Source organism: Lissotriton vulgaris, chromosome 5 (assembly GCF_964263255.1).
Source record: "Lissotriton vulgaris chromosome 5, aLisVul1.2, whole genome shotgun sequence".
NCBI classification, from domain to species: domain Eukaryota; kingdom Metazoa; phylum Chordata; class Amphibia; order Caudata; family Salamandridae; genus Lissotriton; species Lissotriton vulgaris.
In genome coordinates, this window is record NC_141693.1 from 638,426,778 (window position 1) to 638,439,895 (window position 13,118).

The following is a 13,118-nucleotide window of genomic DNA, read 5'->3' on the forward strand; positions in this document are numbered from 1 at the left end:
GATATGACCTTGTATACCCTTAGAGCTACCTCATATGCTGAGAACCATTCATCAATTTCATTTCCCACCACATAGCTGGGCACCAGATCCTTTGAGATGAGGACCCTCACCTCTCCAATGGTCACTGCATGTAAGCTGTCACCAATAATGCTGGACTCCATTTGCTTTGTTCTTATGTCCAGCTCTTTAAACCTGAAATCATAGGTCAGTCTCTCTCTTGCCATCCTCTCCTCAGATTCCAGTTTTAGTTCAGCTAGCTGCAGCTTAAGTATCCTTTCCTCTTTTCTGTCCACCAGCTCGTCTGGGATCAGACCGCTTGCCGACACTCTGCTCCCTGCTCCATCCTGCCCTACTGTTCATCTGTTTGGTTTGGATGGGGCTCTCCTTGTGGCTCAGGACCCTGGAATAGGTCCTCTCTCTCCTCATCCTCGGATTGTGTTTCCTCCTCCTCATTATCACCACCATCCTCCTCTCCCAAGGCAGACTGCCACCTCTGCTCCCCCTCAAAGGCTCTGAGGGCTACCTGGAGATCCAGTTTAGTAGCCCTCTCGTTTGCTTTCAGGTCCTCTGTTGCATAGCTTCAGCACCTCAGTCCTGCTAGGGGTGTAGGTGTTGCACAGCTCCATCTCCATGATGGAAAAAAGGGAGGTACAGCAATTACATTTAGAAAAAGAACAACACAGCAAATGGAAAACTAAGTAAGAATTTAAAAAGAGGTCTCTCCAATGTCAATTTATTTGTCTGGTATTTTTGTGTAACAAAAATCACTGTATGGTACTGTACAAACACAAGTCCTGATCAACACCGATGAACACCAGTGTGAGAAATTGGGTTATTGGTTAACTTGGGTGTGAGCCCTGGTTAAGCAACATCACAAGCCCTTGAAAAGTAAACCACAAACAGTCTGCAAATTAGCCTGTGCCTAAACTTAGGTGGCTTGGCTTAACAGAGAGGCAATGTATAAAGTATTAATGCAGCACACAAACAGTAATAAAGTGCAGCACATCACAAGAAAAATCCCACACAATTTTAGAAAAATCAAGTAAATTTTGCTAAATTATTTGACACCACAAGGACAAAAATTCAATCAGTAGAACAGGTGTTCTGAATCTTTAAAGTTTCTCGTAAAAACTGGTGCATAAAACATCAAAGCACGAACAACAGACATGTATATCCGACCACAATGGAGCACGATTTGGATACAAGAAGTGTATTGTTGCTGATCAGTTTTACCTTCGGAATTAGAAGAAATTTTGAGAAAAATGTTATGAAGGTAAAGTTGAGTGTGGCAAGGCTGCAGTAGGTGTCCAAGGAAGGAGTATCATTATTGGGGAGACGGGGTCCAAGCTGTGGTGAAGATTTGTGCCTTGGAACGTAGCTGTTTTTATGGAAGTTAAAAATCTTCAGCGGGACAAGGCAGAGAGCTGTATCTGAAGACAGTTCTTTGAGGCCAGATACCTTTTTGGTGAAGGCCCGCTGCAAAGCAGTTCATGCTGTGGAGAAGAATGTAACAGGAGGTGCCGTGAAGTCAATCTGAACGGCGATGCACCCCAGGTGGATAGACGAGCAGGTTGGTCTTGGTTTCCTCCTGGTTCTCAAAGCAGTTTTTGGCCAAACATTTTCAGATCACAGACAGAATAACACAAATGAGGGCCAAAATATTGAGAAGGTAAGTGCAAATAGATAGGTATAGATTTATTATTCTTAACTCCACATCTACATGCCTTGAAGATATATATATTGTGAAGGTACATTTATGTGAAGTTATATATAGTAAAAATGTACTTATCTATAGAAACTTACCTTCACAATATTCTTGTCGTCAATATTCTTGACACAATATTTTGTCCCAATATATTATTGTTTCCATTAGTCTGTCCAAACACCAAAAATGTCGAAGTCCTCCGTTTCTGTTCTGGCCATCTGGGCACCTTTAGCACCACAACCAAGGGTCCAGGAGTGGTGGGACACCACTTGGGGGTTCAGGACTCACTCAGGCTGGGTCCAGGTGTGGGTTCAAGATGGTGGGAAGCATAATTACCCTGAAATGCTATCACTGTTTGTATCACTAGTGCACTACAACCACCTCCTCAAATCCAATCTGTTGATCTAGTTTAAAGGTAACTTTTGCATGACAACCAACAAGTCAATTTTTATACTAAAAAGCCATCAGAGCTAAACATTGTTACAACATGGGTACGTTAAACACTTCCAGAGAGTGACCGTGCCCCTGTTTCCATCAATGGCATATAACTTACCTCACTTTTTTCCATATTAAAAGTGACGCATTAGCAGCACAAGTGGCTTGTAAATCATCTCCATGGTTTTTAGACGAAGACCAGAGGGATGTCTGTGATCTATGCTTGTAGGGGTACAATAAAACCTCAATCTGTGCAGTTTAAGATTGAAATCAATATATATGATGTTACCCAGGAACAAAGTTGCACTGCATTCAGCATGCTGTATGTGTATGAATATTTCTACAGTAAGGGTAGGTTAATAATATTGGACTGATGCTGGTACAGCTCTGTGATAGGAATTCAGGAATTCACAGATTGTAATGCTGGCAGCACATTCTTCTGTCAATTTATTTTCTGCCTCATATGTGCAAAAACTATATTTGGATGACTGACTGCCTTTCTTCTGTAAGCATGCCATAACAGTCCAGGAAGAATTTCCTAAAGTGGTGTACTTATTTCTGACTCAGCATTAGCCTTTCAGGTGAATGCTGTGAGTGACTGTATAACCTTTACATTGCACAAATATGATTTTCTGCTCTGGTTCAAATCTCACAACTTGCATAAATGATTTCTTAGAAGTACATTAGATGAGTGCTTTTGAAACCTCAATATACACTGAGCCTGGGTTTTACTGTGCATAGAACAAGTGAGCTACCTCGGAACACTCCCAGAAAATCATCATGTTCTAACCATTATTATTCTGCAATTAGCAGCACGATTTGTCTAAATTTTTAACTTTCGATTGACTCTGGAAAACAACACAGATATATAAGATCCTGATTCCAAGTGACTTGACATTTGGGTCAGAAATGCTGCATCAAGTATTTTAACCCAACGTGAGTGCTGTATTATCAAGCCTGTTCCCAATTTTGGAAAAGAAAAAGAGGCTGAAATGTGGCATTAATGTTCACACGTGGTTACAGCGGATTATGCCTCTTTCTGATTCTTGTTGCACAGACACATTTTTCTGGGTACTACCTGTCTAAATGAATGCTAGGAAAACTGATAGGAGCGATAATGAACCCCAAACTCTCTAACCCACTACAAGTGAAAACTCTTCTAGGGACTTAACGCAAACTTTAGGGGAGATTGAAAATTTGGCCCTAACAGACAATCAAGATATGCAGAAAATGTAGATCTGCTTTGGAATATTAATTCTTGGCTCTAGATTGAACATTTATCACCCTAGTCACACATGTTCTTTACCAGTAGTAGTAGTAAAAGTATGTTTATTAGACCATTGGTCTCCAAACCGAATACATATTACAATAAATAGATTAAAACATATTTAAAAATTTCACGAATACTTTAAAAAGGGACGTTCCTTCAAGGGGTAGTTCCTGCCTCTCACCCGCAATGTAAAAAAAATGTGTACAGCACTACTCCCAATATTTCAGTCAGCAACACAGTCAAGCTTTAATGTAGGTATAGCATTCCAACCTAAACACAATTTTCTAGAGCGTTACCTACTGTAACTCCATGCCAATTTCTATCCAATCATATTTGGTTCCAACAGAGTCCTTTTTACCGCCTTCATATATTTTGCCATGGTGATTGCTATATCAAGATTTGGCATGTCAGTAAGTAGATTAATTGCTAAGAGACACTCAGTTATGCCATATTTTACAAAACAAACGTCGTAAAAACTATTTCCGCTGTGACACAAATTTTTGACAGTCTAGTAAAATATGTAGATTATCGCACTTGGTAGCTAATTCACAGCGGTATTTACCATCCGGTTGTACCAATTCTGCTTTTCTATTTCCCTGAGATACCCAACAGTTAATCCCTATTCTCCATCGGAGCACTTCGGCTCTTAATCCAGCTTTAGGTAGTGTATCCAAATAAGGGTACCATATATCATTCTCCCAACTATTTATTTCATAATGGACTGACACTTTCTTTCTCAGGTATATCATATCATTTTGCCTGGATATTTCTCTTCCTGTTGTTCGAAGCTCCACATTTAAGGCTTCAACCGACAGTGTCGCCTGGTCAAATTTTACATTTAGGCTTTTACACAATGCGCACAATTTCATTCTAATCACATTGGCCCAATTTAAGTCGCTGTGCAAAATCTCCTCTTTACATCATTGTGACACTTTTGTGACTTCCTTAGATCCCAATCTTTTCCAAAATCTTAAAAGGGCCACTTGTACCTGTATGTTCCATGAAGTCACGCCTAATTCCAGACGGATTGACTGAATCATAGAGGAGCGAGGCAGTGACATCAACGGTTTTACACATTTCCCCTCCTCAATGTCCCAATTATTCTTCCCGCTCAAATATAAAACTTCGGCCCCATACTGCACTTGTGGGGGTATGATTGCCTTATAGGCTTTCAGTAATGGTCCCTGTGACATATCCCCATAGATTTGGCTAAATTTCCTTAGCCCGCATCTTGATGTATGGGCTTTGGCAGTCTGGGCTACCAGATGGATATTCCATTTTAAAGACTTTTCAAACCAAATACCAAGGTATCTGTATTCATTCACAATTTCTAGTTTGGTAGATCCCAGGTACCAATTAAAATTCTGGATTTTCTTCCCAAAACATAGGATTTTAGTTTTATCCATATTTACCGTCAGGCGTTTAGCCAAGCAGTATTCATTGAAAGCAGCTAACTTCCTTTGCAATCCGATTTCCGTTTGGTCAAAGATTACCAAATCATCGGCGTACAGCAGACAGTACAGATGTTTCCCATACATTTTGGGGCTGGCACTTCTACTGACTTCTAGAATGGATGGGAGATCAGCCAGATATATTGCAAATAGTAAGGGGGCTAATACACATCCCTGCCTTAGGCCATTCTTAATCAATATTTTAGGTGTCAAGCCTCCGTCTGCGTCTTTGATGACTTGCTCCCAGTTTTGTTTGTGTAGCTCCTGGATAATTTTCAAGAGCCCCTCGGGGATATTAAGTTTTCTTAATGACTCCAACAGGCATCTCCTATCTACTAGGTCGAATGCCGCGCGGAAGTCTACGAAACAGCAACATAACTTCCCCTGCTTTTCCACAAACTTCCTTGCCACAACCCACAGTGCGAAGCAGTGATCGATCGTGGAATGCCCCTTCTTGAAACCTCCTTGCTCCACTGGCACGATTGACCGCCGTTCCGCCCAGTCATTCAAACTGCCCAACATTTTTGGGGAGAATACCTTTTCCCTAATATCCAGCAAATTAATAAGTCTATAGTTTTTGGGCGCTTTTCTGTCACCCTTCTTGTGGATGGGTCTAATTACTGCTCCCCTCCACTTTTCGGGGATCATGCCTGACTCCAATATAGCCTTTCAGGTGAATGCTGTGTGTGACTGTGTAACCTTTACATTGCACAAATATGATGCTCTGCTCTGGTTCAAATCTCACAACTTGCATAAATGATTTCTTAGAAGTACATTAGATGAGTGCTTTTGAAACCTCAATATACACTGAGGTTGGGATTTACTGTGCATAGAACAAGTGACATACCTCTGAACACTCCCAGAAAATCATCATGGTACTAACCATTATTATTCTGCAATTAGCAGCACGATTTGTCTAAATTTTCAACTTTCGATTGACTCAGGAAAACAACACAGAAATATAAGATCCTGATTCCAAGTGGCTTGACATTTGGGTCAGAAATGCTGCATCAGGTGTTTTAACCCAACGTGAGTGTTGTAATATCAAGCCTGTTCCCAATTTTGGACAAGAAAAATAGGCTGAAATGTGGCATTAATGTTCACACGTGGTTACAGCGGGTTATGCCTCTTTCTGATTTGTGTTGCACAGACACATTTTTCTGGGTACTACCTGGCTAAATGAATCCTAGGAAAACTGTATAGGAGCAAAAATGAACCCCAAACTCTCTAATCCACTACAATTGAAAACTCTTCTAGGGACATAATGCAAACTTTATGGGATATTGAAAATGAGGCCTTTACAGACAATCCAGATATGCAGAAAATGTGGATCTGCTTTGGAAGATCAATTCTTGGCTCTAGATTGAACATTTAACAACGTATAACACCCTAGTCACACATGTTCTTTGCCAGTAGAAACTAGTGCCTAAAAGATCAAAGCACCAACCACGCACATGTAATTGCACAAGACCAGGTCACAGTTGAGAAATATGTCCGACCACGATGGAGGGCAATTCAGATACAAGAAGTGTGTTGGGCCCAATCAGTCTACACAGATCCCAGCGCAAATCTGCATCCAGATGACAACCTGGGCTGGGAACTGTGCTGTCTGTCTCCTGGTAGGACTTCCAGTCCCAGGGCCCACTGCTTCCAATCACCTGCAGCTGCTTTCAGGGGAAGGAACCCTCCATCGTGCCTATAGTGCTGCCTCTAACCCCCCCCCCCCCCGCCCCCGGAGCGTGGGACGACCACCTGTGCTGAGAACTGTGCTGTCTGTCTGTCTTAATTAGGTAGTGGGAAATAGTTAATTACTCAATATCTTTAGAACATTGTCTCTGATGTGTTGAATTATTGTGTAACATTGCAGTAATGTGCAAGGTGCTGACATGGTGTGTACAGGCGCTGCACACAGGGGAGTTGTTTTCATTGGATTTTGTTTACAGCCTTAAGGTATACTGTTGAACCATCTAAATGGAATGGCAGTGGACCTTCTGACTTACATTTCTACTGCAATCATATAGTAGATTTACATAAAAATTGCCAGACAAGATTTAGTTATGTTGTAACTGTTTTTTCATGCAGACGTTTACTCAGGGTCTTCACTTTTAAAGGACAGTGGGCAAAAGCGAAGAGGAACAACAACAGTGGAAATCTTTAATGAAATGTAAAATTTGAAAACTGTGACCACAAAAGAGAGCAGCAAAAGTATGTTACACAATGCATTGTTCTGCATGCTTGGAGAGAGAAGAGGCTTTCAAAACATTGTACCTACAACACCTACTATTTTAGTGGCACCAGAACAAATATACCACCACAAAAAAAAGTAAGCAATATATACAAATGGCATTCTCTGGTTAGCATGCTTTACTTTTCGTTGCTTTTTCAATTATAGGGTATCTATTACCGGTTCTGATTGCACTGAGTAAAACACTAATTATTTCCTATTCATTTCAGCAAAGTATTTTATGCAGACCTACCGAATTATGTCTAGTCGGTTTCTGCATGTTCCCACTTACTCTTGATGAAAGGTACCGGGTTGCAGTGAGATTAAATGGTTTTCCCAATTCATACATATTGATAAATTGGGCAAGCAAGTAATTGAGTCTAAATTATTCAACTTCGTCGTTGACAGCTAAGGGCCACATTTATAAAAATGTCCTGTCCCTGAATTAAAAATACATAAACATCAGAATAATTTCACCGATCCTGACTGGCATGATAATAAGTAACCGTGGACAGTTGTATATTAACCTGCATACAGGAAAATCCACTAATATATCAAATGGACTATAGTACTATAATTAGACTATAATTAGGAATAAAGGCAGGGGTAACTATTTGAAAGGCAGTGAATACCTAAAACATCTTAATACCTTGTGCAGTCACAGCGTTTCGGATTGGTTTGCACCCAAATTGCACATGGAAACGTACTCCAAACAAGCTAGAGTACATGAGCAAATGAAGAGGAAATTTTTCCAAAAACCCTTTTGTTAGTTTAGGAAGGCTTAAGAGCAGGGCAGTGTTATACTGGGGACAGACTACTTTCAAGTTAGATAACTAATTAAATAAAATAACTTAATTTGCAGCTAAGTAATTGTTTCACAATTTGCCATCTAAATAACAACACAGAATGCATATACATCTGTAGTATTTGTATAGCCTTTAAGTGGGTTGACCTGCATTTGCTGATATTGGCCATTCACCCCACCACAGACCCATTTTAATATCTTTTAAGAATGTTGTAGTATTTCCATTAACAACACTGTTGTCTCTAACTTAAATAGGCTTTAATGCTTCAAAGTAATGCAGTGCGCATTCACTCGACAAAACCGATTGAAAAAGAACGATTCCACCTTATAAATTGACACCTGAGAAGAGACCACGCATAAGAACTAGGAAAGATAGCTCTATTTTTAAGATGTTGCCAGGGAATCGCTCTCACTATAGAATCAGGTGCCTAAGGAGCAGGCAGAATGTATCATTTTGGATGAACACATATTGCCAAGACCTGATTGAGAGAATTCCTTTATGTGAAAAGGACCAAGCATCATCAAGAGCTCAATGGGCTAGTATGAAATCTTTCAGTTTATTCCTAGACACAGCTGGCAGCCATTGAATGGAACAAAACGCCAGGCATGCTGTCAATTTTTCAAAATGCCTGTCACAGTTCTCAGCGATGCATTCAGCTGCACTTTTAGTCTTTGAAAAAAGAGGCACTGTATTTTGAGCTGTGCTGTAAATATACTGTCATTGGAACTGATCATTTTAATATGCTTTTACACTTTTCGCACGCCCGCAAAGAAAGTTTGGCTACACTAGGCAACCATCGTTTTTGTTGCTTCAAATAAATGATGTGTATGCGAAGGGGCTGGGTGCTTGGTTTACAGAGAAAAAGTAGAACATTCTGCATTGCAGATTTCCTCGCATAGTTTGTGTTGATTTCTGAATCTTTGCGGAATCTCAAAAATCCACTGGAGATTTTATGGAAATAAATGGAAATCAGAGTTCCAGGAAGTTACCTCTACAATTTCAAGCAGGTTGTATAAGGAGTAAGTTTAAGTTAATTTGTAAATGTACTATCTTTGTTTAATTGTTTATATAACTGGAAAAATACTTGACTGTTCTTTAACCTGCAATAAAGCATGTAGGGGCATATCAACAAGCGGCACCGATATTTATTGCTGACCGCTTTTAGCGTGACAAATCCTAACGCAGTCTATCGCCGGATTCTATCGCCTGGTCAGTGCACTATTAACAAGGTGCATCGCCGAGGCAATAGAAATCCGGCCAATAGCGGCGATAAGCGACAATATCACTGGTATTCCAGCAATAAAGAATAGCGTTAGGGAAAATGTTGTAAATCGGGAGATGGGACTCAGGATAATAATGCAAATCCCACTATAGATATGGCATTGTAGGAAAAAAAGCAAGTGTAAGAAACCGGCAAAAAACCTGGTTAGCGCTACTTTTTATGTCGCTAGTCAGGTTAGCGATACCCTTGTTAATACGGAGAAGCTGTGTTAGCGATGATTTTCGCAGTATTTCAGAGGGGCACGCCTACCTTGCATCTCATTAGCGATGCGAGGCGAGGCGCAAAGGAAATGGACGAAGAAGCATGGATTCACGCGTTAGCGTGTCCTTGCTAATAGGGCATTAAAATTATCGCCGCTTTTCGTCCGAAAAAGGACGCTAAAACTGCGATAATTTTAACTTCGGGCCTTTTTGATATGCCCTGTATTTTTTAAACATTTCCTCTGAAGCTGCACATTTACACCTGCTTTTCAAGAGTAAGTTTCTGTGTGTAATATGGGTGCAAACCGATGAAATGCACTGTGAATGCATAAGGCATGAAGAACTTTTAGATGATCAGTGCCCTTTCGATGTTCCTTTATGCAGGCTCTTATACACATGTAAATGTCCATAGATACATATTTGTCTATCAGGAGCTGTGACATTATTCTTATGTTTATGTTTCTTTAATTAAGGTACAAAAAATAAGTTAGAAATGTGGGGGCATATTAGCAAGGGGGAGTATCACCGCTTTTTCGGCGAATTGTGCAGAGAAAGCGGCAATACTTCTAGAGCCCTATCCACAAGGGCATTTTATCGCCTGGCTCAAGCCCACTTTGCATGTCGGCGACAACCATCGCTAATGACATGCAAAGTGGGCGTTCCCACGTCCAACCACATGTAAAATGTGGTTGGAGGTGGGAACACCCTATTACCAAGGCAGGCCTTGGGAGAGGCAGACCTGCGATACACGAGTTTATCGCAGGTCTCCCAACGCCTGCTCTGACCAGGTGTTAGGGCATTGATAATATGGGGGTGTGGATCATAACGCTGATTCCACCCCCCCATATTATCAATGCACACATTAGAGCATGAAAACAACGTTTGTTTTCATGCGCTAATGTGCCATATCGCCGACTATCGCCGGATTTCATTTCGCCTACGTGATGCGCATTGATAATTGCGCGCTATCACGGCGAAAAAATCCGTCGATAGCCGGCGATATGGGAATGTGCGTTGTGCGTTTTCTAACGCACTTCTAGGTAATATGCCCAGTGGACCTTAGCTGTCAACAGGGAAGCTGAAATATTTAGACTAAAGTATTTGCTTGTCCACCTTATCAATATGTATGAACCGGGGAAATCATTTAATCTCATTGCAACACAGTTCCCTCCATCTGAAGACTGTGAGAACACACACAAATCTGCCTGATATCATTTGGTAGGTTATGTAAAATACGTTTTTGAAATGAATAGGAAGTTATTTATTTGTGGGTCAGAGTAATCAAAGCTGGTTATAGATACTCGATCGTTGAAAGTGAGTCTGCCTTTCTTAGAAATGAAACACTTGAGCTACTGCCCTGTATCTCCTTTTATGAACAGAAAACTAAACATCGTGGCATTTGTTTCATCAAGCTTCGTTAGTCTCTTCGTTAATTTGTTTAAAAGGCAGTTATTCGTTCCTACTCTTCATATTTCAGCAGGCTGAACAATTTTCTTTCTGCCAGACAGGCAAGTGTGCAGGTGATCACATTCAGTGTATGCCATTTTAGAAGTTTGGTAGCAGATTTCTCCAGAAGGCAGCCTTCTTGAAGTTATGTGATTATTGCAAAGCATGAGACTTTCCGAATCTAAAAAATCCTAGGTTATGGCTTGAAAATTACTGGATGAAAAGTTTAACAGAGGTTTTATAGCTTACCCATGAATTCAATTCCTGAATTCTCTGCTACTCCAAAGAAAGCATGCCAAGGAAAACAGAGGGAAAGAAAAGCAGACAGCACATTAGAAATCGTTGGTACAGTCATCATTTTCAGGTAGTAAAACAATCGAAAATAGAAATTGCACTTGGTAATAACTACTGGATGATAAGTTATTAGAGGTCATATCAAATCAAGGACATAGGCTCTAGTAAGTTATTTCTAAAACTAGTCAACAGTTACTCACAAAGTGTATCAAAATGAAACTTGTTTTTATGTATTCGTTTAAGGAGGTATGTGAAATTGCACCAACTCATAAAGCTGTACCACTTCCTTTTACCACCTGCTTTTAGCAGGGGGTAAAATGGGAGTAGGCAGAATTTAGGTTGAACTTGAGATGGGATCCAGGACAGGTGAGGCTGGTGGCCTGGGATGAGCTACACTAGTGCCCACAGCTCCTGCATTATCTCAACCCAGAAAAGATTGCTGATAAAAAATCAAGTCCAGAAGCCCAGTGCTTCCACACCCTGGAAAGCAATGTGTGGGCCAACAGGAGCCCATGTGATTGGAAGTGGTGGTCTTAGGTTAGGAGATAGCCTTCTGACAAACTCATAATCAGTAATTACAAAAAAGAGGCACAGGGCAGTGGTAGGTCCAGCTTACAGACCCCTAGAAGATATGGTAAGATAAGAGGTCTGCAGTTTCTAAGGGAGAGAAAAGGGGACGGGAGGTTTGTAGTAGGGGTGGGGGGGAATAGGGGACAGTGGATGGTAGGGTTTTCCAAGTGTAGAAGGGGAAGAGTAGGTGGAGTAGCTTTAATTAGGAGCAAGGACCCTCACACACCCCAAAGGGTGTCATGCTTCATCATTGGGCAGGTCCTCGTTGGGCCAGCGCTGCAATGCCCAACAGACACCACAGGGGGGGTTATTTGCCAGAGGTCTTCTCTGGTTGCCGATGTGAATCTAGAGATTGATGTGGGGGACTATGTGTAGTGAGTAGAGATGGGAAGTAAAAAGTGTGAGTTAAAAAGAGCTAGAGGATTCCCCAAAATAATTGTATACACTGGGTTTCTATGCTACAGTTAAAAACAACTGACTGGAAAAGTCATGGCTGGTGAGGAAAATTATACCTGCTATAGCTCAGTGTGGCGTGTGTGGGGTGGAGTTTGTCGACATGTTTCATGCACAAAATAGTCAAGTCGGATCTATGGCATTTCTTCAGGACATGGGGATCCTACCCTAATTGGGGGCAGTCAGAGTATGTGGTCTGGACTCATGTAGTAGTCCTGTGTAGAGGTGAAAGTGTGGACAAAAGTGCAGTAATACCTTCTAGAGTACACCTAGAAGGGGATGAATTAAAGGCCCCAACCGTGATGTCCGAGATACTCGCCAATTGGCGAGGGAAGAGCAGCTCAGTATGAGGTCCTCCACAGCACGGGACCTACCCACATCTGAACATCAGCAGGGAACTGCATACCTCTGTTCTTGCCAAACTCCTAATCAGGCCATTTGATAACTTAAAAAAATAATTTACAATACATTTTTTCCCAAATTGTTTGGCAGATTTTCCACTTGCTAGTTGAATTTTTCAACTTTGAAATATTGTATAAGCAAAATTTTAATTTCACATAATCACGAACTCTCTTTGGATTGTACCAGACTGAAAACAAAGCAATATTTACAAAATATGTGTAGACGGATAAAGGGATTTCTCTGTGGTAGAACATTTTTAAATGTTTGCATGAGCATACATATTTGTGTATATTTACTCATGTTAACATGAGAACATCTATAAACCTTTCACTGGCCATGGTTTCAAGAAGTAACAAGAAACATCTTTGTGATATCTTTTAATGATGACATTTCCACATTCGACGTTGTAACCCTCTGTTGGTATGTTTAATATCTTTTGAGAGTAAGCCTTCAATTTTTTTATGCCACTGAATAAGGGAGATTTCTGAGGGTCATTTTTAAACGATTTCCAAAACACCATAGAGTATTAATATGAATGCCAGATTTATTGGCGGGTGGTGGGTAGTGTAATAACTTCAGT

General features: G+C 40.7%; 1 protein-coding gene across 1 annotated transcript in view; it reads right to left on the minus strand.

Moving 5' to 3' along the window:
- Positions 1 to 13,118, minus strand: part of NRG3 (neuregulin 3) — a 1,735,002-nt gene that overhangs the window by 290,416 nt on the left and 1,431,468 nt on the right. The window contains exon 4 of the mRNA XM_086922079.1: positions 11,069 to 11,095. Within this exon, the coding sequence (XP_086778205.1) occupies positions 11,069 to 11,095 (27 nt within the window). The remainder of the gene's footprint in view (positions 1 to 11,068; positions 11,096 to 13,118) is intronic.